This window comes from Anomaloglossus baeobatrachus, chromosome 5, assembly GCF_048569485.1.
Source record: "Anomaloglossus baeobatrachus isolate aAnoBae1 chromosome 5, aAnoBae1.hap1, whole genome shotgun sequence".
NCBI classification, from domain to species: domain Eukaryota; kingdom Metazoa; phylum Chordata; class Amphibia; order Anura; family Aromobatidae; genus Anomaloglossus; species Anomaloglossus baeobatrachus.
The window spans coordinates 565,028,569-565,054,185 of NC_134357.1; the positions used below are offsets into that span (position 1 = coordinate 565,028,569).

The 25,617-nt window shown below is 44.8% G+C and overlaps 1 protein-coding gene across 1 annotated transcript in view; it reads right to left on the reverse strand.

Annotated features, from left to right (window-relative positions):
* Positions 1-25,617, reverse strand: part of LOC142313031 (uncharacterized) — an 85,232-nt gene that overhangs the window by 34,732 nt on the left and 24,883 nt on the right. Inside the window, exons 4-6 of the mRNA XM_075352017.1 lie at positions 13,635-14,375; positions 10,767-10,794; positions 9,308-9,383 (exon numbers count right to left, since the gene is read on the reverse strand). Of these exons, the coding sequence (XP_075208132.1) occupies positions 9,308-9,383; positions 10,767-10,794; positions 13,635-14,375 (845 nt within the window). The remainder of the gene's footprint in view (positions 1-9,307; positions 9,384-10,766; positions 10,795-13,634; positions 14,376-25,617) is intronic.

The window sequence follows — 25,617 nt, forward strand, 5'->3', positions numbered from 1 at the left end:
CCTTCAGCCTCATCCTCCTCATCCCCCCCTCCCCACCACCAAGTCCCAAAGTGTCCACAGTAGCACAAACGGTTTACATTAAGATAAGATAGAATGTAAAAAGGTCAGCTGCACTTTCTGCAGTACAGCCTCACCCCTCTCCACATGGTCGCACATACGGAACATACGCTGTCAGTGACTGCACAGAGCGATGGGAAGGGAGGCAGAGTATATACAGCCTACGCTGCTGGGACGGAGAGGCACGGTAAGCGCTGCCTCACAAACATGTGCCGGTCACACTGCACTGCTGCCCTCACCTGATCTATCTCCTGCAGACTCCAGCAGCACAGTGTACAGTAATCAGAGGCTGGAGGGGGCGGAGCTGACGCTGCCAGGCCGCTTCTACTGAAAATGCAGGAACAGCGCAGCTCCTCTCTCACTGACAGGGGTCGGCTGCTGATCTGCAGGGGGGGCCCCTAACCCTGCGGGCCCGGTCGCAATGGTGACCGCTGCGACAGTGGTAGTTACGCCCCTGTCCTGTATGTACTGCTTCTGGTGGGAGATTGATTGTTCTCTCAGCATGGGACATCTCCAATCCACAACTTGGTAAACAGAACAGAGCCAGGACATCTAGAATCCTTTCATGTATCAAATGTCCAGGGGAGGTGGGCCCTTCTGCCCACCTAAGGTGCTGATCCCAGGAGAGGAGAATAATGAGACCCATGTTAGTCAGTTAGTTGGATCTTGGTTGGAGACGTACTAGGATCTATGGCTGAGGCTGGATTCTAATGCCTGTGTATGGACTGTTACAGATTGGAGATCAGTGGCCACGTGTGATTGTCTTTTGTTGTTCACCCTGTTGGACTCAAGGAACGCATATAAGGACCATTGCAAAATATTTTCCCTGGCGTCGGAATACCGGGAGGCGCCCCCGGATCTGTTATTTTGTTGTGGACTCCTTGCAGACTTTAAGGATTTATATTCATGTTTGGTGCTTTATCTGTGTGGTTCCAATAAAGCCCTTTGGATTTTTCCTCGGCCTGGCGTCCATTACTGCTCTGTCGCATACCCCGTCACTGTCAGTACCAGGGGAAAAGCCTAGCAGTGTGAGGGATCCTGAGTGAGGGTCGGAGGCAAGGCGAGGCAGAGAAGGGGTGAAAGAACCAGTTCGGTACACCCCAGAAGAAGCAACCCGGACACCGGAGTTCGAGTCTGTACAAAAGTCCGGATGGTGAGGGGGACTTCAGTCTCCCAGCACAGAAACACTTGTAGCACAGCCATCAACAGAGCCAGGGACCGCAGTGAGTTAAGCTACTTTCACACTTGCGTTGAACGGCATCCGTTGCATTGCGTTGTGTGACGGATGCAACGGATGTGTTGCATGTAGTAGCACAACGGATCATACAAAACAACGGAATCTTTTTTTTTTTTTTTTTCTTCTTTCGTTTTACCGGCAGCAGACTATTGTGAACGATCAGCTGATCGCTCACAGCAGCCAGTCGCCGGGTGATCAGCTGAACGTTCGGCCGCCGAGAATGTGTGAGGGGGGCGGGGGGCGGAGTGCGGGGTGAGGACGTCAGTGCAGCGAGGAATGCAAGGCTGGGGACAGGTGAGTGTGTGTGTGCGTGCGTGTGTACATGTGGAGTGGAGTGTGGGAGGGGGTGAAGCCGAGCGGGAAAGTGTTGGGCTCCCTGCACACATAGCCAGGGTAAATATCGGGTAACTAAGCAAAGCACTTTGCTTGGTTACCCGATATTTACCTTGGTTACCAGCGTACACCGCTTAGCGCTGGCTCCTTGCACCCGTAGCCAGGGTAAATATCGGGTAACTAGGCAAAGCGTTTTGCTTAGTAACCCGATGTTTACCCTGGTTACGTGTGCAGGGAAGCAGAGAGAGCATGCGCAGCAAAATCCTATGGATTGCGTTGCTCAAAAAACGCTACATGCAGCGTTCCTTCCGCCCGACGCAGCGTCAAAATAACGACGCTGTGTCGTGCAGCGGATGCAACGCAAGACCATCCGTTGCTATCCGTAGCTAATAGAAGTCTATGAGGAATATAACAGTTTCCTGCAACGGTTACCGTAATTCCTCAAGGCTGCGGATAACAACGGAAGCCGTCCAACGCAAGTGTGAAAGTAGCCTTAGTGGTGCTCAGCAGAACGGTTCATTACACCTGCTATACAAGTGAGAGACACAGGAGAGTTCAGGGCAGGTTTAAAACAGCCCAGGACTTAAACACACAGCAATAAAAAGGCCTCAAAACTCACAGATGTGGAAATCCCAACAGCCACCTGACCACCCGGACTGTACTTTTGACTTATCCCTGCTGATATCAGTAAAGGTACAGAAAGAAAGACCCGGTGTGTGTGTGACAGTTATTGCTATCGAAGATCCTGCTCTCACTACAGACTGTGTTTGCCTGAACATGGGGAGCCACATCTCAGCGGCCTTGAAGAGACCGATATCAAGACTTGTGTGGTAAGCTGTCTCCCTGTGTGTAAAATCTTGTCCTTTTCCAAAGGCCTCGGGGACATAGTTCTACCTACGGGGAGTGTTACAAACTAGCTGCTTCATCATCACCCAGGAGGTCTGCAAGCAGCGTTGGTAACATTACCGAGAACCGTAGGTAGCGTCACAAGACCCTTTTATTTTAATTATTTTTACTATTGTTTTTATCAGACTTCTTTTAACACCAGGGCCACGGTACTGGGCACAGCCACCTGTGGCAATCCCCCGAGAACTAAAAGCCTGGGACCGGGTAACCCATGGCCCTGGGTCAGGCATTACGAATCAGCACCACCGTAGCCGCAAGCAGCCTACTGCGGGTCCTGTTACGCCCAGGCGCCGTCCGCCATTTTTGGCCGTGCCCCAGGTCATCCAGCTGGCTGCTTCCTCCTCCACGTCTAAGTGTGGAGAGGCGGCTAGTGCACATGCGTGTGCCGATTTACCCCAGACAGAGCCTAAATCCAGCGTTTCGCCTGGTGAGCATGCTCAGCCTGATTGTGCCATTCTTGAGGCTAAAAAGGGCTTTACACGCTGCGACATCGCTAGCGAGGTCGATAGCGTTCACACCCGCCCCCGTCGTATGTGCGTCACGGGCAAATCGCTGCCCGTGGTGGACAAAATTGCTAGTACCCGTCACACATACTTACCTTCCTAGCGACATCGCTGTGGGCGGAGAACAGCCTCTTTTCTAAGGGGGCGGTTCGTGTAACGTCATAGCGACGTCACACTGCAGGCATCCAATAGAAGCGGAGGGGTGGAGAGCAGCCGCATAAAAGTCACGCCCACCTCATTGCCGGAGGACGCAGGTACGGTGTTGTTCGTCGTTCCCGGGGTGTCACACGTAGCGATGTGTACTGCCTCAGGAACGACGAACAACCTGCGTCCAAAATCAGCAACGATATTTGGGAAATAGACGACGTGTCAACAATCAACGATTTGGTGAGTATTTTGCATAGTTAGCGGTCGCTCGTAAGGGTCACACGCAACGACGTCGCTAACGAGGCCGGATGTGCGTCACGAATTCCGTGACCCCAACGACATCTTGTTAGCGATGTTGTTGCGTGTAAAGTGGCCTTAAGTCTTCGGTTCAGGCTACTCAGCATGCTCCTACACTGGGAAAAGCCTCTTTGCACAGGTACTTGGACATCGTGCCGTGTCCAAGTCCTGTATTGTGCCTTCTGGGCATGCTCAGTCTGATTTATGAGACTGTTGTTCAGGCTACTGAGCATGCTCAGGCACTTAGTGCATCAGAGGTTAGGTCCAGTAAGGACCTCAATTGGCATGTCCGTGAGGTGGCAGGCCCTGATAGGCCGGCTCACATCAGGTGTCCTGATGATGTGGCCACTCCAGACTGGCTCGCTGAGGCCCTTCCCTATGACTCGGCACCTTTCCATTCGTCATCAGATGATGACTGGTGAGGTGTTTGGGGCGTGGCAACCATGAGGTCATCAGTGACGTGGCGGTTCCAGATAGGCCGCTGGTGATGTCACTGATGATGTGACACTCCGCTACTGGAGGTGCCATTGTGGTCCACCCTGGGTTTGGGGCGGACCTAGGTTATAAAAGAGGCTGGAGACAACATGGAGGTGCGCAGTCTTTGTGATGCCCCTGGACTATCAGGTCGTCACAGGGTACTTCACGCTCTTTTCCCTTAGTGCAGTATTCAAATCCCTCATGGTGCTGCCTCCAACAGCAAATCAAATCCTATGAACACCCTGCACCACACCCACCAGACACACCAGTGGGCGGCTTGAGCGCAATAGGGCCGCCCACCTAGGGGTCAGGAAGGGAGGGTCAGGAGAGTGTCAGGGAAGTGAAGTGAGGAGTGAAATGGAGGAGGGAGCGGTGGCTCCCGAGAGCAGCTGTCTAGGTTGCAGGCGGTGTCTGGACCTAGAGGAGTCGGACCCCCGGTCACAGGGGATTGAGGCGAGGTGCCTAGGCCTGGTCAATAGGACGGTCAGCAGCCTGGTCCTATCTCGGGTCCGGGACCGAAGGCACGGCGGGGTACACGGACCCTAGGTCGGGGAGAAGCTTCAGGCAACCTGGCAATTAATCTGCGGAGAGCAGCGCCTTTATAGACTGTTCCCACTAGCTCTAGAATCGGGGCACTAGCGCAACAAGGGGGATAGGGCCTTCCACATACGCAGCCCACAAAATCCCAAGCGTGAACCCTGAAAGCAGGCTCCCACACTTAGCCACAGTGGGGAGTTGGGCCCGGCAAGCTCCAAACTACCGGGTCACTTTAGTAAATCTCAACTTTGTGCCAGGATGCAGGTCACAGACCACCAGGCAGCACTTTAGGGGACATGACCCGGACGAGCTTTCCGGGAGAGGCAGCGGCACCTAGAGACTTGGTTTACCCGGTTGTCAGTGTCTGCTTATTGGCTGAGTGAGTACATGAGTGATCTCCCCATCATGGCACCCAGTATAACATTCCAGAGAACCCTACCCGTGGAAGGTAATAACACCTTGCTGCCCCAATCCATCACCCTGGGTACTCCCAACAACGGAAGTGGCGGGACTCCCAATTACCGCACACCACGGGTGGCGTTACAAACTATCATCCACCTATAAATATCCCCTTTCACTTTAGAGTGTGGCCCCGAGCCCACGGGTTCAGAGACCCTCGAGCCACAAACAGACATTGCCCACGGATCCCAGCGGTTCGATCCGCTACTGGGGCGGCACATCTTCACATATGCTCAGACAGAGCACACTTCCATGTGTTGAGCCCATCGCGGCATTATATGTGACGGCAGCTCAGTTAGCTGACTGTGCTGCGTGTGTTTGGGTTCTAGCACCATCTTTCCTGCAGAGTCTGTGGCAGGAATATGCATAGGATGGTGACAGGCAGGACCAGGGCGTCGGTACCGGACGCCACAATATATTGGTAACGCGGTGTGGTTCGGGTCAGCTCCTGTCCTACCAATTATCTGGTACTCAATGTCGCTAAATGGGTTACCTCTCCGGTCTGACGTGCCCTCTACGCACGTGACCTGTAGTCTGCAGAGCTAGTGGCAGACTTTTGTGTGTGTGTGTGTATGTGTTTGGACCTGGGAAGCTAACCGGGCTATCCTACCAGTCTGTCGTGCCGCTACACACGTACCCGGGTCAGCGTCTAGTCCTTCCGTGTCCTGGGCTGGGTAGTGGATCCTGAGACGCTAACATGGTTCACAGTCTCCTGATCCAAGTGCTTTTTAACTTGGATCAGGCCCCTATTATTTCAGACCCACCCAGCTCTGTATTCTCCGCCTAACCTTCAGGTTGTCAGCAGCTCCTTTGTCATCTGGAGCACGGTGGGCCCCGACTGGCGATATATATACCACCTTATCCTGATCTGCCAGTCCCCCCATAACACCGGGTCAGTTTTACCATATAGTGAACATGATAAATAAAAAACAAAATAGTGGAATTGTTGCACCATATGAGGAAGAACAAATGGTGTCATTCCAAAGTGCAAATTGTCCTGCAAAACAGAAGCCCTCATGTGGCTATATTGGTGGAAAAATAAAAAGTTCTGGCTCTTGGAATAAAGGGAGGAAAAAACAGAAAATTGCCCGGATGTGAAGGGGTTAATCAAGACATAGAAGGTTAGAATTGGAAGGGACCTCCAGGGTTGTCGTGTCCATCCAACTGCTCAATGCAGGATTCACTAAACCATCTCAGACAGATGTCTGTCCAGCCTCTGAAGACTTCCATTGATGGCGAACTGACCACTAGTGATGGGTGGATAGTAAAATATTTCAGTTTGGATTATTTGTGCCGAATAATTTATACTATTCATGTATTCGTCACGAATAATGAATCTTATCAAAGTCAATAGGAAACTCGAATACCTTTCTGGAGGACCTTGCAAGGAGGTCTGGTGGGGCTGTAAGAATGCTGCAATGCTGTATTTCTGACTCACAGCTCGTTTCTTGGAAATTGTTAGAGTATCGCTGGGATTAAAGCAGTACAGTTATACTTACCGAGTTTCCCTGAGGCTGACATATTGCTTCCAGGTCCGCTTATTAGTCCTTATGAATATTCACTGCTTCTCGGCCCACACTCTGTAACAGTGGCTGTGATTAATTGCACTCACACTAGCTGACTGCGTCAGGAAGTGGAGTGTAAAAATAAAGAAATAATTGGAAAATATGGCCCCTGTATTTTGATACCCCGCGCAGATAAAGCACACAGCTGGAGGCTGCGAACCCCAGCTGTGTACGTTATCGTCTGTGCATCAAAATATGAGGGACTCCGTGTGTTTTGGGTTTTTTTTAATTATGTAAATTAATAATTTAAAAAAAAATTGTGACGTTTCCTCCATTTTTAATAGCCAGTCAATATAAAGCAGACAGCTGGGGGCTGAAATTCTGAAGCTGGGAAGGCCTATGGTTATTGGGTCCTCCCCAGCCTAAAAATAGAAGCCCTCAATTGCTCCAGAATTGAAGGATCCATTAGATAATAGAGATGAGTGAACCCAAACTGTAAAGTTCAGGGTCTGTACAGGACACGTGTCCGATGCCAAACCTCGACGTTTCAGTGTATGTCTGGCTCCTGTTTGGGTTTGTCACCCGAGTAAAGCTTGTTGAAAGGTTGCAGAACAGTCAATCAGGAAGCTTTTAGGCTGTGGGCACATCCAGTATTGGCATGCCTGTGATTGGCTGGCGCACCCCATAACTCGGCCTGTATAAAGGCCGGATCACGGGCCACGCCTCCATTCTGCATTGACTAGAATAAGTAAAGTACACTGTTGTTGTGTGGGACAGTGATGTAATTCATAGTCAAATACAGCGCTGCATCACACAGTTTTGCATAGCACGCCAAAATAGCTGTGTACAGGCAGTGAGAATCAAGAAAGAACTCCGGCTCCACCTTATTCCTCTTCTGCTATGGTGTTGGCCTCTTCAGCTGAGGTGTCGGCATCTTGCATCTGCTTATGATCCCCAGGGCCACCTTCCTCCCCACAAGCACATGATGTAGCAGCAAAAGCACCAGCAGCATGATCTACTATATCCACAACATCCCATAGAACTCTGCAGATCTCCATCCCCCAAACCCTCGATAGATATAGGAAATACCACCCCAGCCACCCATTAGCCCTGGTCCTGAATGACAGCATTTACAAAATGCCTTTGAAATGCTGCCACTCAGGCTGGTGAAGACGGACAGTTTCCAACAAATGATATCTGTGGCTGTACTGCAGTACATTGTTCCCAGCCGCCACTTTTTCCAGGTATGCCATCCTTGGCCTGCATACACAAATCCGTTGTTCACAATGCCATAAGTGGGAAAAGTCCATGTAACTATGGATACTTGGACAAGTAAGCATGGGCAGTCATGGTATATCTCTCTAACTACACACTGGGTAAAGATAGCAGCAGCTGGCATGAGGCGTCAGGTCATCAAGCGCATGTCCTACCACCACCTAGGATAGATGGACGTTTGTCAGTCAGTGTTGCTTCCTACTCCACTTCCTCCACCTTCTTCTCATCCGGTCAGAGTAAGACGTGCACCACCCACTTCAGCACAGCCAAGGGTAAACGACAGCACGTCGTTCTAAAACTCATCTGCCTGGGTGACAAACCTCACACCACGTAGTAGCTGTGGACGGACATAAAAGAACAAACAAATGAGTGGCTAGTGACTGTGGACCTACGGCCTGGCCTAGTAGTATGCGAAAATGGCCGAAATCTTGTCGCAGCTCTGGGCCTAGGAAGCTTAACACACATCCCTTTGCTATCGCATGTTTCTGAATTTGGTGGCGCAGAGCTCCTCAAAAATTACCCACAGTAATTGTGGGCAGTATATGAGCACCTTTGGCATTTTCACCCTGATATTGCTTGCCTGTCTGCGCTGCAAAGTCACTTCAGCCTTCACACACACTGCCTCATATGCAATGTACCAACAGGGTGGAACTCCACTTTGCATATGGTGGAGAGACTGCGAGCAGCAGAAGACAAGAGTAGAGTTTTAGCTGCAGCACGCACGGCAGAATTGCTTTGTGGACCAACACCATTTCACTACCAACGAATGGGCCTCCATGTCGGATCTGTGTGCCGTGTTGTGCTGCTTTGAATACTCTACTAACATGGCTAGCGCTGATGACACCATAATCATCATCATTATACAGATTTTATTCCTGCTGGAAAAAATGCTGGAGGCTATGATGGATTAGGTGGCGGAACAGGAGCCAGGGGACAGGTTCGGATGAGGACAAACCGTCTGTCTAGCAGGGTGGTCGGGAAATTAGGTCAGGAGCATCACTGCATCGTAGCTTTGGGGATACAAAGGAGCCAGTCTACACACCAGCAACTGAGGACAGCTCATTGTTGAGGTCGGGAAGCCTGGCAGACATGAGTCAATACATGCTGTTGTGCCTGCGCAATAACCCTCGAGTTGCAAGTATTCTGACCACTGGTGATTACTGGGTGGCGACCCTGTTGGATCCATGCTACAACTACAACATATCGCTACTTTTGCCACTGAAGCGGGATCTAAAAATGCCTTATGGCTTCTTCCTCAGGACAAATAATATCACTGTTATCAGTGCGGATTACTGGATGCCCACTACTACATCAAGGTGCCATGGTTACTTCCATCAGTGAAATATAGCAGAGTCCCCTCTTCATCATGGTTACAGTACCATCAAACCCAAAAATCGAAACACGGTCTTATTCTATTATTCAAAGCTGACATATTCAGACAGAGCTGTCTGCTTTGAACAATATTTTTTTCAAAATAAATGCTTCAGATTCCCGGGATAGACACTGATCAGCATGGGTGAGCCGCTTCAAGTTCAAATGGCTGGGACTGGCAGTAGCAAGACTAGCTGGTTTACCTCCGTCTTCATTCCAAATCTGAACTTTTTATATGCAGCGACTGGACTGTCCACCACTGGAGCAGAAAATTGGCACCTGTGTGGGAAGTGTTAAAACAGGCGGTCTAAGAATCAGAGAAAGCTGAAAGCTCAGAGTTGACACCAGAGGAGCATGGGCATTTTTCGTCAATGTCAGCCCCTTGAATATGAGCAAAGCAATGGGAACCTCAACAATTCACACACCCATCACATATGGTTCTATAGCTCTCTGTTGGATGGGGGTTCCGTGGTCCATCTCTGCTTTAATTGAGTGCTGTGTTGTGGATCTCGGCAATGATAGCTGTGAGGGTCAACTGAGTACAGAGGCTGTTTATTGGTCTTTTTAAACATTAGGTGCTGTGTGGTGGATCTCGGGCAATCTTGGCTGTGAGAGTTAACCTGTAAACAGGCTGTTTGAGGGTCTTTTTTTTACAATTCGGTAATCTGTGGTGGAACTCTGTCAATCTTGGCTCTGTGGGAAACTGGGAATACAAGCTACATAGGGCAAATTTGTTAACTGTTTAAAGAGGCTCTGTTGAGGCCTAGTTTTGAAATGTACACTTTGTGGTAGAACTGACAATCTTGACTGTATGGGTTACCTGGGAATACAGGCTATATAGGGGAAATTGGTTAAACTTGTTGCTCTGTGGAAGAAGCCTGGCAATCTTGTCTGTGTGGGTGAACTGGAATAATTGGCTCTGTAAGGGCCTTTTTTAAAATTGTTGGTCTGTGCAGAATCTCTGAAATCCATCTATGTGGGGTCACTGTTAAAAGTTTTAGTTTCTGCATTTACTTGTTATTAGAGATGGGTGAACTCGCAGATGTTATGGTATGGCGGGTCCGGTTGGACTTGAAAAGAAAAGGAAAAAAAAAAGTCTGGTTCGAGGCCAGACTTGAACCTGAAAATTGATTGTATGGGGTTCGTTGTTCAGGGGTCAAGTTCGGCTGATGAACCTAATTTCTTCTTTGGTCCATGCTGGTTCGGCGAACCCAAATATCCACCTGTTCACACATCATTAGTAAGGGTGCATTGGCCAGAAGAATCAGGGACCTAATCTGTAATACCTACTAAATCACCAAGATTCTCTGATTCCCATCAGGGCTCACTCTACTAGAGCGACTTCTGCTTCTTGGGCTGAATTGGCACATGTTCCAGTAGAACACATCTGTACACCTGCTACCTGGTCATCTATGTCTACATTTGTGAAGCATTACAAATATTGTTAAAGAAAGGCTCATACCACACACCAAGATTAAAAGATAAATAAAGAGTTCAATTAATTGTAACTATGTAATGATGCCTGGTGTGCTGGGGCTGGGAAGACCAGTAGGACCATTCGGAAAAAGCTAGAAAAACCAAAAGAAAAAACCCAAAAGGTCTATAATAATTCCAAACTTTATTACCATTAAAAAACAATAAATAATCACATGAGACACCAACCTTGGCTGGAATAATATGACGTCACAAACTGAGCAAATATGTGCACAAAAGATAATGTGATTAAAATGTAAGTATATGTTGCACAAGTATAATCACATAAAGGACAACAAAAAAATTAAAAAAAAATGAATGCTGCAAGAGAAAATAAATATGACGCAAAAAAAGTGTGATGGTCAAAAGTGTACAATAAAGTGCTTCATAATGCTAGTTATTTTGTAGTAAACAATATAAGATCAACCATGATTCATACCACCATAGGAGGGAAAAAAAATGTAACATGTGCAATAAAGAGTTAATAAACCATATATAAGTGTTACTTGTCAAATATGTGTGCTGCCATAATAGGTATTACTTCAAAATTGCTAGGAGACAAATAGATCACATAAAAGGGTTAATTAACAAAGTGTTTTAGTGTTACTTGTCAGATGTATGTGCTGGGAGACAAGGAAAACCTATGAAAGGGTTACTTAGCCATGAAAGGGTTACTTAGCCATGTATACTAGTGTCACTTGTCAGATGTATGTGCCGCCATAATAAGTAGCACTGTAGAATTGCTGGGAAACAGGGAGGGCACATAAACACCTTACCATGCAGCAGTGATCAAGTAATAATAACGCCGTCTAGGTGCTGGTGCAATTAGTACACACTGAAAAGAAGATGTACCGTATTTTTCGCTTTATAAGATGCACTTTTGCTCCCCCCAAATATTGGGGGAAAGTAGGGGGTGTGCCTTATAATCCAAATATATGGGGGGGGGGTGAAGAGTCCAGGGGATATGGGGGCAGCTCTGGAGCGCTGCTGGGGGCTGGTGAAAGCTGCAGGAAGGCAGCGTTAGATCTCCTGCTCCCGCTCATATAATATGCACTGCCGCTGTCCATCACCGTGGTGCTGAAACCGCACCGCGGTGATGGGCTGGGGCATATTATATCTGCCTGCGCCCCCCTTTGATGGCACATGCCCCCCTATGTTAGATATGGCCCCCATGCTGCTGCCCATAGTAAAATAAAAAAACTCTTTATTTACCTCCTCCAGCGTGTCTCCCGGTGTCTCTCTGATCTCACTGCTGCCGCTGTGATCAGGCACGCAGAGATGATATCACTCTGCTGTGCCGATCACATGACCGGCACCGAGAACCAGGAAATGCAGGAGCTCAGCTCATCAGCACGGAGGGAGACACGAGGGAGGACAGCACTGGAGAAGGTAAAGTGTTTATTTTACTATGGGCAGCAGCATGGGGGCGATATCTAACACAGGAGGAGGTGTGCCATCCATAGGAGGCGGTATCTAACACAGGGCAGCTATAGGCATAGAAGTGGTGTCTAGGTATAGCAAAGTATCCATGCGCTATGAAATGAAACCACCTATTGCGCCACCTGGTGGAAGACAACGGAGTGAGCATTTTTATCTCGAAAACGAAACAAGATAGAGAAAAAAAGTGAATTCTAAAGTTGTAGGGCATCATCAATTGAATACAAAACGACACCTTGCATACAGAAATGCTATGATATGAAACCCATGACCCCCCCAAAACATTGAATGCTGGTCATGCATATGGCGCTCATTTAACTTTGATGCCATCAGCTGCAATGCACATCTGGACTCTGGACAGCATACTGTATCTTGCTGCACGTTGTGCAATATGGTAGGTGGTATGTTTGCACAAGCATCTGTGATACGTCGTCGCATACACCTGCTGTTTGATGTGACCTCTCAGAAAGAAGTCCAATGGGGTCAGGTCAGGTGAGCGTGGAGGTCACTCCACGCAGCCACCATACCCAATGACTTGTAGGAAGGTCTCCATGAGGCATCACTTCACGTCTGCAGCCTTGTGAGAGTTTTACACGTTCTAATTATAGCTTTTCTGTATGCAAGGTGTCGATTCGTATTGAATTGATGAAGCCCTACAACTTTGTAATTCACTTTTTTTCCTCTATCTCGTTCCGTTTTCGAGATAAAAATTCTAACTCCGTTGTTTTCCACCAGGTGGTGCTATAGGAGGTTTCATTGCGTAGCGCATGGCTACTTTACTATACCTAGACACAACTTCTATGCCTATCGCTGCCGCCGTTCTCACGTTAATGGCGGTGGACAGGATATGGGTGGACACAATGTATAATACACTACCTTCATTTTATAGACAATCTTGGCTATCTCATAGATAAATATGACTTACAACTATTTAGCATATGATGTTATGCAGATTTGTGTTGTTACTGCATTGTTGCTGTTTTGCTCCTAAAAACCTAAATTTACATTTTTGTTATTCTGTTAATATTTTGTAAATTCACCTTTGGCTTTCACCCCTCCTGAATCCTTTTGGGCTCTCGAAAAGTTCAAGATTCAAGATCTCAGATTCAAGCATGCCTCGACCAAAATCTGATCCCATGTCTCTTCTACATGTGTCCTTCATGTCAGGCGCATTAGGGATACTATTGGCCAGCTCACGGTCATGTTGTTACATACCCATCCAACTCCACCGTTATACTACAGAATTACTCACCTGTTTAGATCATGTATTTTTTTGTGTATTCCAATAAACATTTGTAGTTTTTAGCCATATGCACCTTCTGGTTTCCTTTTTTGTGATTGTTCATATGGAGTGGCTTTAGGGTCTCAATGATTTAACTTCAATATACACAACCTGAGAACCTATTTAATATGTGTCCATTGGATTTCTTGTTGCTTAGATCTGTATATATTAGCATAGGTCTCCTATGTGTAATAATACTTATTTCTGATGAACAGAATTTAACTTTAAAATAAAATATTTCCCATGTTCTGGGAATAAAAAAAAATACTTCTCAAATGTTTGAGTTCTGTGTTGTTTTGAAGAAGAAGAAAAAAAAAAGCATTTCCCACTTTCTCAACATAGATATGGAGTCTTCCCTATGTGACTTTTTTGATGTCTAACCAAAGCTGATTTACACACAAAACACTTCCCACACTCTGAGCAGGAATATGGCTTCTCCCCTGTGTGAGTTCTCTGATGTATGACAAGACTTGATGTCTGAATAAATTTTTTCCCACACTGTGAACATGAAAATGGCTTCTCCCCTGTGTGAGTTCTCTGATGTGTAACAAGAGATGATTTATTTGTAAAACATGTCCCACATTGTGAACATGAAAATGGTTTCACCCCTGTGTGAGTTCTCTGATGTCTAAGAAGAGTTGACCTATCTGTAAAACATTTCTCACACTCTGAACATGAAAATGGCCTCTCCCCCGTGTGAGTTCTTTGATGTGTCACAAGAGTTGACTTATCTCTAAAACATTTCCCACATTCTGGACATGGATATGGCCTCTCCCCTGTGTGACTTCTCTGATGTGCAACAAGGTTTGCATGACAAATTAAATATTTTCCACACTCAGAACATGAAAATGTCTTGTTTCCTATGGTAGCTCCAATATCTCTTCTATGACTTTTATTTTCCTTAATAGTCTGTGATGAATCATGTTTGAAAGGACCAAATTGTAGATCTTTGCTGTGAAGCACTGAGGATACAGCTGGGATAATGCAATGTTCTTCATATGTGTCTTGTGGCACACCAAGACTATATGATTGAAATTCTAAAAATGTAAGAAGTCCCTCTGCTTTCCTAATACAGTCACCTGCAAAGAATAACACTTATTACTTCTTCAATAATATAACCTTGGAAATAGTTTTTTTTTTTATTAGATAAAATTTCCATTAAAATTGTAAGTCTGATGCAAAATTCGATAATTCTTTAAGATATTGTGACCAAACAGTTCACATTGTAACCGTAGACCACACAGCAAGGACCACTAGATAATGATGTCAGGCGACCATCATAGACTCTGTTTTCCAATTAAGTGTTAAATTCGGCAACTTCCTAGGTTCGTGTCTCAGTTCACCACGATTTTGTAAAAAAAATTGTTTAAAAGAACTGAGAGTCCTCAGTGGTTGATACCTTTTAATGGCTAACTGAAGAGATGTTAATACATTGTAAGCTTTCGAGACTACTCAGGTCTCTTCATCAGGCTCAGTATAAGGGCTCTTGTCCACTTGCGATTTTCCTGTGCGAGTGCGATCCGATAAAAAAATCAGATCGCACTCGCACGAGAATTAAACTATGAGGCATTGTTCACTAGCTTAATTTTATACGATATGACTCGTGCTCTCGAAATCGCAGCATGCTGCGATTTGCACCGAGTCTCAGCTCTCACACCCTCATGCAAGCCTATGGGAGCGAGAAAAAAAAAAATCAGAATATGGGTGGCATACGCATGTCATACAAATGGCATACGCATGTCACACGAATCCTTGACACGTGCATACAGCGTCGGGCTGGCTACCGGAAGAATCTCCAGTAGTACCAGGCCTGGCCGTGGTTACATGCACTGAATTCCAGAGCTGTCACCTGAGCTCCGGAGTGCAGCCTGGACTGAACAGCGAGCGCCGAGTGATTGATTCCCCGGCAATTGCTGTTCAGTTCAGGACAGATGCAAACTGACCGGGCTGAACTCTGAAGCTCAGGTGACACCTCCGGAGTTCAGTGCAGGTACCCACGGCCAGGACTGGTATTACTGGAGATTCCTCTAGTAGCCAGTCTGACGCTGCTTGCATAACACTCACATAGCATCCGTATGACATGCGAGCATCATGCGAGTGCTATGTGAGAAAATAAAAAAACCAAACACCGTACGCAGACCATACGCAGGACACTCGACTCACATTTGTAGCAAAGTATCGCAGTGATTTTTTTAACGCAAGTGGACAAGAGCCCTAACACAAAATCTGAAGACTCACATTTAGGCCAGTTTCACATTTGCGTCGTTTTGACGGAAACGGAATCCAGCACACATGCATTACAGTTAATTTATTTACAGTGGAAACGCGACATCATGCGGTTGTGTCCTTCATACACAACTGCATGATATCGCGCTTCCAGTGTAAATAAATGAACTGTAATGCATGTGTGCTGGATTCTGTTTCCGTCAAAACGACGGAAATGTGAAACCGGCCTTATACACAACAGGACATACTGAGGAATGGAGCAGTAAATAAGACAAGTTATGTAAAGCAGAACTATCAGTATAGGAAGGAGACAAGCAGTTCATAGATAAGGAGTGTGAAAGTTTTATTGTCCTCTGTTTGAGGTCTGGTCCAGAGTTGTGATGCCCCAGATGCTCTGAGGAGCAATTTCTTAATTGATGTAAAAACACAAATCCATGTGACATTCATTTCTTCTCTGAATGTGTCAAAGGTCATCATAATTTTGTATTCCCAGACTCTCCTGTCTCTCTGGGATTTGAAGTTTTCTTTCAATACCAGCAATTTCATGTCCTTGATGGTATGGTCTGGGAATCCTTGTCCTCGAATATTCCACACCAGGATTTTAACTGGGTTAAAAACTGGCTCAGTGATAGGAAACAAAGGGTAGTTATTAATGGTATGTACTCGGACTGGGTCTCAGTTCATAGTGGGGTACCACAGGGGTCAGTATTGGGCCCGCTTCTTTTCAACATATTTATTAATGACCTTGTTGGGGGCATGCGGAGTAGAATTTCAATATTTGCAGATGATACTAAACTCTGCAGGGTAATCAATACAGAGGAGGATAATTTTATATTACAGGGAGATTTATGTAAATTGGAGGATTGGGCTGAGAAGTGGCAATTGAAGTTTAATGTAGATAAATGTAAGGTCATGCACTTGGGTAGAGGAAATAACATTTATAATTATGTACTTAATTGTAGAACACTGGGTAAAACAGACACAGAAAAAGACTTGGGTGTATGGGTGGATGGTAAACTTCACTTTAGTGGACAGTGTCAGGCAACTGCTGCCAGGGCTAATAAAATAATGGGATGTATTAAAAGAAGTATAAGTGTTCATGTAAAAAATATAGTTCTACCTCTGTACAAGTCACTAGTGCGACCGCACTTAGAATACTGTGTACAATTCTGGTCACCGATATATAAGGACATAGCTGAACTGGAGAGGGTGCAGAGAAGAGCGACCAAGATTATTAGAGGAATGGGTGGGCTGCAATACCAAGACAGGTTATTAAACTTGGGGTTTTTAGTTCGGAAAAACAAAGGCTTAGGGGGGGATCTAATCACAATGCATAAATATATGAGGGGACAGTACAGAGACCTTTCCAAAGATCTTTTTACACCTAGGCCTGCGACTGGAACACGGGGGCATCCGCTACGTCTTGAGGAAAGAAGGTTTAATCATAATCACAGACGAGGATTCTTTACTGTACGAGCAGTGAGACTATGGAATTCTCTGCCGCATTATATTGTAATGAGTGATTCACTACTAACATTTAAGCAGAGCCTGGATGCCTTTCTTGAAAAATGTAATATTACCGGTTATGTATATTAGATTTTATCACAGGGTGTTGATCCAGGGAACTAGTCTAATTGCCGTATGTGGAGTCAGGAAGGATTTTTTTTCCCCATTGGAGCTTGTTTGCCACATTGTTTTTTGTTGGGTTTTTTTTTGCCTTCCTCTGGATCAACATGTTAGGCTACGGGTTGAACTAGATGGACTTAGGCGGGCTTTGCACACTACGACATCGCAGGTGCGATGTCGGTGGGGTCAAATTGAAAGTGACGCACATCCGGCATCGCATGCGACATCGTAGTGTGTAAAGCCTAGATGATACGATTAACGAGCGCAAAATTGTCGTAATCGTATCATTGGTGCGTCGGCGTAATCCATAATTACGCTGATGCGACGGTCCGATGTTGTTCCTCGCTCCTGCGGCAGCACACATCGCTGTGTGTGAAGTCGCAGGAGCGAGGAACATCTCCTACCGGCGTCACTGCGGCTTCCGTAGGATATGCGGAAGGAAGGAGGTGGGCGGGATGTTTACATCCTGCTCATCTCCGCCCCTCCGCCGCTATTGGCCGCCTGCCGTGTGACGTCGCACGACCTGCCCCCTTAGGAAGGAGGCGGGTCGCCGGCCAGAGCGACGGTCGCAGGGCAGGTGAGTGCATGTGAAGCTGGCGTAGCGATAATTTTCGCTACACCAGCTATCACAAGATATCGTACCTGCGACGGGGGCGGGGACTATCGCGTGCGACATCGCAGCATTGGCTTGCGATGTCGCAACGTGCAAAGCCCGCCTTAGAGTCTCCCTTCAACCTTAAAAAACTATGATACGATGGATTAAATGCCTGCACAGTCTTCCTGGAAAATACAGGAATTGATGCCTATTCTGTGGTGAAGCTTACAAAAGTCATCCTCACCCATAATTACTTTGCATTTAATAATAATACCATATCTACAGGAGACTAGAACAACAATGGGAAGCAAAATGTCACCACAATATGCAAATCTTTTTTTATGATCAAGCTTGAAAGTGACTTTATCCTCTTGTTCTATCAGGCCTCTGGCCTATTACCGGTACATCGATGATATTTCAATCATCTGGACAGAGTCTGAGTAGCAGCTGAAGACCTTTCATCCCACCATCAACTTAACTACTAATGCACCGAAATCAACTTTTCGGACACTATCATCAAACTACAGAACAATGAAATGGAGACATCCCTGTACCAGAAGCCAATTGACCAACCAACATACCTGAAATTGGACACATAGCTAGGAGGAGGAAAAAAAAAATCAGATCACCCAGGTTGATGGAGACTCCAATGTGGGACAGGTGCACGGAGAAAGGCCGGCCCGGCCAGGAAACTCAAGAGAAGAAAAAAGGATCCAGCACCCACGTCCAGAGTATAAATAAAATTTGATTTTATTCACATTCCATTAAAAGTGATAGAGATCACTTCCATAACATAAAAGTCCCCATGGGAAATGGTAAGACGTAGATGGTACACGTTTCGAGCTGTGTGCTCTTAGTCCCAATCCATACTGATTGCAAAAGTAAATGGAGATTTAAAGGGAAAAGAGGAGGAGAAATAAAACCGGATAGGACTTCACAGAGAAAGAAGAAAAAAAGTCAGACATGCATGTAGACAAATAAGGTAAGTACATATTAGAGCAAACTTTTCATGAAAAAAATCCAAATAGAGATAGCATAACCAGCATATAGACATATGCAAATGGTGTGTAGGCATAGAAACGCATATAGAAACACACATATATAAATAAATCCGTAGGCACATTGCTAACCATTCATATATGCAAGACATAGCATAGAAAAATAGAAAATAGTGGAAAATAATGAGGAAACCGTTTCATATAGCAGGAAAGCTAGGTAAGTAAGGAAATATAAATATAATAAAAATTAAAGTTGAATAATGAACAACATGTATATCAAACATTTACACATATGGATTTATAAGTGGAAAACATACATATATGCTCAGCATGACTATAGGGGACATATATCATTCACCTCAAACAAAAAATATAAATATATCTACCAAATCAGTATATATTTCTCAATTCGTCCCTTGAAATACTATGTCCCAAGAATGACAAAAGTATTTTAGGAGTGATACCTTTATAGGCTAACTAGAAAAATTATATTAGCAAGCTTTCAGAGCACAGAGGCTCCTTCTTCAGGCAAACTACAAATGAATTACTGAGACTAAACACAACATTTAAATGAATGTTACAACAGGACATGGATTCGTCCCTCAAATTTGTCCCTCAAATTCATACCCAAGGGGGCCCTAGTTTCCATTAAAAAAATCCATTTTGCCTCCTTCTTACGCATAATTTTAACAAGATCCCCTCCTCTAGGTGGCAGCACAATTTTTTCAATAGCATTCACACGGCAGCTATCTGTATTGCCACCGTGGACAGAAAAAAAGTGCTGTGAAGCACCCGAAGGACTCCTACTACTCTTGTTGCAGGCATCGTACAGGTGCTCCGAAATTCTCTTTCTTAGGCTGCGGCCTGTGCTCCCAATATATTGAACATTGCATGCATCACAAGTGATAAGGTAAATAACGTGAGTTGTCCCACAGTTAATAAAGGAGTTGACACTAAATTCTTTTTTTGTAACACTAGACAAAAATTTCTTCGTATTGGGCATATACTTGCACAGGCCACATGCTCTCTGTCCACACCTATACGAACCTGCAACCGATAGCCAATTATGGGGATTAGTTTTATTGCGGTTAGTGTGGTCAATCGGGGAGACAATGGATGCAATAGTATTGCTACGTTTTGAGACAAATCTCACACCCTCCTCAAGAATACCCCTTATAGTGTCATCTGTACCAAGTATGGGAAGATATTTCCTCACAATGTTTACAATGGAGTAAAAATCTGTGCTATATTTAGTGGAAAACACAATGGATGGCTGTTTAGGTGTGGTGTCAAATTGTTTAACCTTCAAATATTGATCTCTAGTTTTGGAGTCAGCACGAGTCCTAGCCTTGGAGATCACTGTATCAGAGAAACCTCGGCAAAGAAATCCTTTTTCTAATAGTGTCACACTCCTTTTCATACAACTCCTCTGATGAGCAACATCTCCTCACCCGGATAAATTCACCCGTGGGGATGTTGATCACCACATGTTAAGGATGACAACTGTAGCGTGAAGTAACGAATTTCCTGCCGTCGGTTTCCTGAAAAGGTTACATGCTACAGTTTTAGACTCAACATTGGACGAGAAGATGACAAAAAAAAAGGTATGGTAATTCGTTCTTTTTGGTATTCATGCGTGAACCTAAGGTTATTTGGAGTATTGTTCAAATATGACATGAAATCAGGGATATCCCCTTCCTTCCCCTTCAACACAATAATCACATCGTCAATATAACGCAGACAAATCGCAATACTGTGTGAAAAGGGGTTATCAATAGAAAAAAATAGTACCTTCCTCCCAAGACAAAAAAATGTTTGCTAGTGAGGGGGAAAATTTGGCACCCATGGCACAGCCTTGTGTCTGGATATAGTGGCTACCCATAAAAGTGAAGAAATTGTTTTTAAGTAAAAACCAAGTTACATCCATAATAAAATTCTGGAGATCAGATGGGTAGCCACTATATCTAGACATATGATGTCTGAGGGCCAAAAGAGCCAATTCATGGAGGTATAGATGTATATAGACTGGCAATGTCACACGTTTTCCTTACTTACCTAGCTTTCCTGCTATATGAAACTGTTTCCTCATTATTTTCCACTATTTTCTATTTTTCTATGCTATGTCTTGCATATATGAATGGATAGCAATGTGCCTACGGATTTATTTATATATGTGTGTTTCTATATGCGTTTCTATGCCTACACACCATTTGCATATGTCTATATGCTGGTTATGCTATCTCTATTTGGATTTTTTCATGAAAAGTTTGCTCTAATATGTACTTACCTTATTTGTCTACATGCATGTCTGACTTTTTTTCTTCTTTCACTGTGAAGTCATATCCGGTTTTATTACTCCTCCTCTTTTCCCTTTAAATCTCCATTTACTTTTGTAATCAATATGGATTGGGACTAAGAGCACACAGCTCGAAACACGTACCATCTACGTCTTACCACTGAAATGGGACCGTTTTCATCCAAAACACAAAAAAGCCCTCTATTGTGTACAGTCAGGCAATCAGATACAATTGGATATGTCCCAACACTACAGATAGAGACAATAACCTTAAAGGCCTCAGAAAGACCTTTTTGATTCAAGGCTACCAACCAAGAACAATTGAAAGCTAGAATATCAAGAAACCATCTCCTACCAAACATTTCTGTAACCCAGACCACAGCATCATGGACATGAAATTGCGGGCATTGAAAGGAAATTTCAAATTCCAGAGAGACAGGAGACTATGGGAATACAAACTTGTGATGACCTTTGACACATTCAGAGCAGCAATGAATGTGTCACATGGATTTATGTCTTTTTACATCAATTAAGAAATGTGCTCCGCAGAGCATCTGGGGACATCACAGCTCTGGACCAGACCCCAATCAGAGAACAATAAAACTTTCACACTGCTTATCTACGAACTGCTGCAATATTTATGGCCACAACAGTTTGTCCTCTTCCCATTCTGATACTCCTGCTTCACATAACTTGTCTCATTTACTGCTCCATTCCTCCATTCTATATCCTGTTGTGTATAAATATGTGACTCTTCAGATTTTGCGTACTACTCGGCCTGATGAAGAAACCTGCGTAGTCTCAAAAGCTTGCTATTTATTACCATCTTTTCAGTAAGCCATTAAAAAGGTATCAACCACTGAGGACTCTCGGTTCTTTTAAACAATTTTTTTTATCTCTACTGGCTAACACAGTACAAAGTTATACTTTACCTGTAACACTATTTTGTAGTAAGACCCTCAGTGGAGAATCATAAATGAGGCTGTCAGTCAGTACTATTAAGGGGGGGTGGGGTCTGTCCAGCACAATCCCTGACAGCCACATGCATTTAACTGCAGAACGGAGGAGCAGTGTGATTAAGTATGAGAAGAATTTGTAGAAAGTGTAAAATTTGAACAGTAAATTCATTTATGAGTTAAGCAAAAATGTGAAAAAAAAAAAAAAAGTGTTAGGGGACAATGTGAAAAATGTAACAACATTTAACCAAGGCAGCAGGCAATGTGACTGGCGAGTAATGCTTATTTATTTTGTTTTCTCTTAACGACCGCTGATACACCTTTTAACAACGGCGGTTAAGGGGCCTTATTCCATAGTGCCGCTTTTTAACAGCATTCAGGAATAAGGGTATAGTGTCAGAAAATCTCCAGGGTTTCAGCTATCTGGGGTACCTGAGACCCTGAGATCACAATCGGCTGGTTTTTCTGGTCCCCGGGCATGTAAAAGTAAAATAAAGTGCCGGTTAAAAAAAAAAAAAATCTCTTTCATCTGACATGCAAAACATATCAGATGGCAGAGAAATAACCTCCTCTGGTGTGGGAAACGTTCCCTCCGGCCCCCGCTTCCTTTTGAGCTTCTAAAATGGCAGGCACATGAGTTGTGCACCCACTGAAACAATCCTCCGGCCTTGATTTGTCTCCAATGTGATATGTCAGATGGGAGAGAAATGGTCCCCCCAGGTGGTCCTCCCCGATATCTCCATACAGAGAAAGTCCCTCATGGCACCTCCTAAAAAAAACCCCAAAAAAGAACAAAAAAAAACGTGCGCATGTGCAGAGAGCCAGCTCCCCACCGGCTCTCTGCTAGGAATGAAGCTGCGGTGACATCAGTAAGGTTACTGCAGTTCACTCTTGCCCTCTCTGTGAGCGTGCTCCCATATACCAGAAGACTGTTGTCATGGGACATCCAATACGGATTACGTCAGACTTGGATTTTTTATTTTTATTTTTTCCTTTGGATTTTTTTCAATAAATTGGTGAAAAAGGGAATGTGTTGGGTGTTTTTGTACTAAAATATTTTTTGTTGTGTTTTTTTTTTAATTACTGACTGGGTTAGTAATGTCAAATGTTTGATAGATGCCTCAACATTACTAATATCTGGGTTTAATGCCAGCTGACATTGCACACTTCGCATCAACCACAAATATCATTATCCCGCTTGCCATCGCACAAGGGTAATGGGAAGAGCTGGTGCGAAGAGCCAGAATTGGCACATCTAATGGTTGCGCCACTACTGTGGAGGCTGCGGCCTGCTATTTTTAGGCTAGAGAGGACAAATAACCATGGCCCTCCCAGCATGAGATTACCAGCCGCACCTATCTACTTTACCTTGGTTGGTGACCTTGGTTGGTGATGCAATTTGGGGCGGGGGGGAACGGAACACACACACACACACACACACCACATTATTGATAAATAATTTAATTTAAAAAAAAAAAAAAAAAAAAAAGTGTGGCGACCTTCGTTTTGGATTACCAGCCAAAGTGAAGCTGCAGCTGTCTGCTTTACCCTATTTGGCTGTCAAAAATAGGAGGGAACCCCATGTTTTGTGTTTTTTTTTTTTTTTTTTAAATCATTTTTATTTTTTGCCCGAATATAAGGCTGTACACCATTTAGTGCCATATGAAAGGCACTAAAGGGTGCCAGCTTAGGATATGTAGTGGGGCATTATATATGTATCTGACCTATATCAAGTTATCTAACTTTTTATACTGCGTGCCCACAATCAGGGTTTGCAGTGATTTGACGCATGTTTTCACTGCGTCCAAAACACTGCGTTGTTGTCAAGGGGTAAATGGAGACAGGACAGGGGCCCCTAGGCTGGCCCTAAGACTTGTGACCCTGTGCCATCCCTTATCTTGAAGGTAGGTTTATGGTAATCAGGTTCGAGCCCCCATCGTGACCTTAACTCCTGTCCAGACCCTGATCTTACTCCCTCTCCGACACCTTCGGGTCTGGCTGGAAAACAAAGACAAAACCCAACAAAATGAGATGGACAAGGGAGAACGGAAACTCATACACACAGCACTCAAAACACTCAGGAGAGACAATATGTGTACTTGGGGCAACGCAAAAGGGAATGAAGTAATGCACAACCGGGGAACACTCATATCACTCAGAAACGCAGCACAGATCACCATTCACAGGAAAAACACCAAGACCGGGTTCACTGGAGTAAAACTGAAGCTAACATCGGCACCACCTCCTCCTGGAAGGAGTCAGTGCTTTAAATAGGAGGTGACAGCTGCAAGCACTTGGCAATCAGCAACCTGAGCACTTAACTCCTGCAGACTGCTGAGTAGGATCTAACTCCTGCAGAGCTGAAGACCAGTGAATCTAAACCAGCCGACGACAGGCTCTGGCGGAACAATCCAGAAGTCTCAAGTTGCTTGTCAAACTCTGCAGTGTGAACAGAGTCGGACACCTCAGTGCCAGCAGGTGTGAGCAGAGCTGAGCATCGCATAACACTTGCACAGTAGAAGCTGCAGCATGTCAGTTTGTGCTGCAGAGACTTAAGTGTTCTCTGCGGGGAGAATAGAGTTAAAGTCCGTAGCAGCCTGAACCCTGATCGTGGACTCAGGAGCTGCGTTCTCCCGTGGACAATTGCATCTCCGCAGGAGGGCTGGCAGTACATCCTAGACGTAGTGTCGTCGATAAATTTGGTGTTACATTTTGCTTTGTGTGAAGTACCTGTGTGCTCAAAATGCTCACTATACCCCTGAATAAAATCCTTGCGGGATCTAGTTTCCAAGATGAGGTCACTTGTGGGGGTTTTTTGCCGTATAGGTACCTCAGGGGCTGTACAAATGTGACATGGTGCCAGCAATCTATTTCAGCCAAATTTGCTTTACAAAATTCAAATATTGCTCCTTCTGTTCCTTTTCTTACAAAGAAAAACATCCAAGCCTAGTTATGTTTTGCCAAAACCTACATCAAATCTGCAATGTGAAAGACCGTGTTAAGGTCTGATGGTACCAAGGTTTACATTTTTGCCATAATTCCAAAAAGGTATGTTTGGCGCAAAGCAAACACTGCACATTACCAAAAGAACACCATACCCACAATGAAGCTTGGTGGAGGTATTATGCTTTAGGGAAGTTTTTTTTAGCAACTGGAACTAGGGCTTCAGTTAAAGTGGAGGGAATTATGAACAGTTCCGAATATCCGTTCTGGAAATGCCCAGCCAGAGTCCAGACCAAAATCCAATGGACAAATCTGTGGTTGACCTGAAGAAGGGCCTGTACATAAGAGATGCCCTCGGAATCTGATAGATTTTGAGCTACAACAAAAAAAAAGTGGGCTAAGATTGACAATTCTAGATATTTTTATATGACTGTACTATATTTATAATTTAGTATTTTAAGGTAAACGCAAGTCCATGGAGTTTAACCCATAGCCTAACATGTTGATCTAGTAAAAGACAAAAACCCCATATACAGTCAGGGCCATAAATATTTGGACAGTGACACAAGTTTTGTTATTTTAGCTGCTTACAAAAACATGTTCAGAAATACAATTATATATATAATATGGGCTGAAAGTGCACACTCCCAGCTGCAATATGAGAGTTTTCACATCCAAATC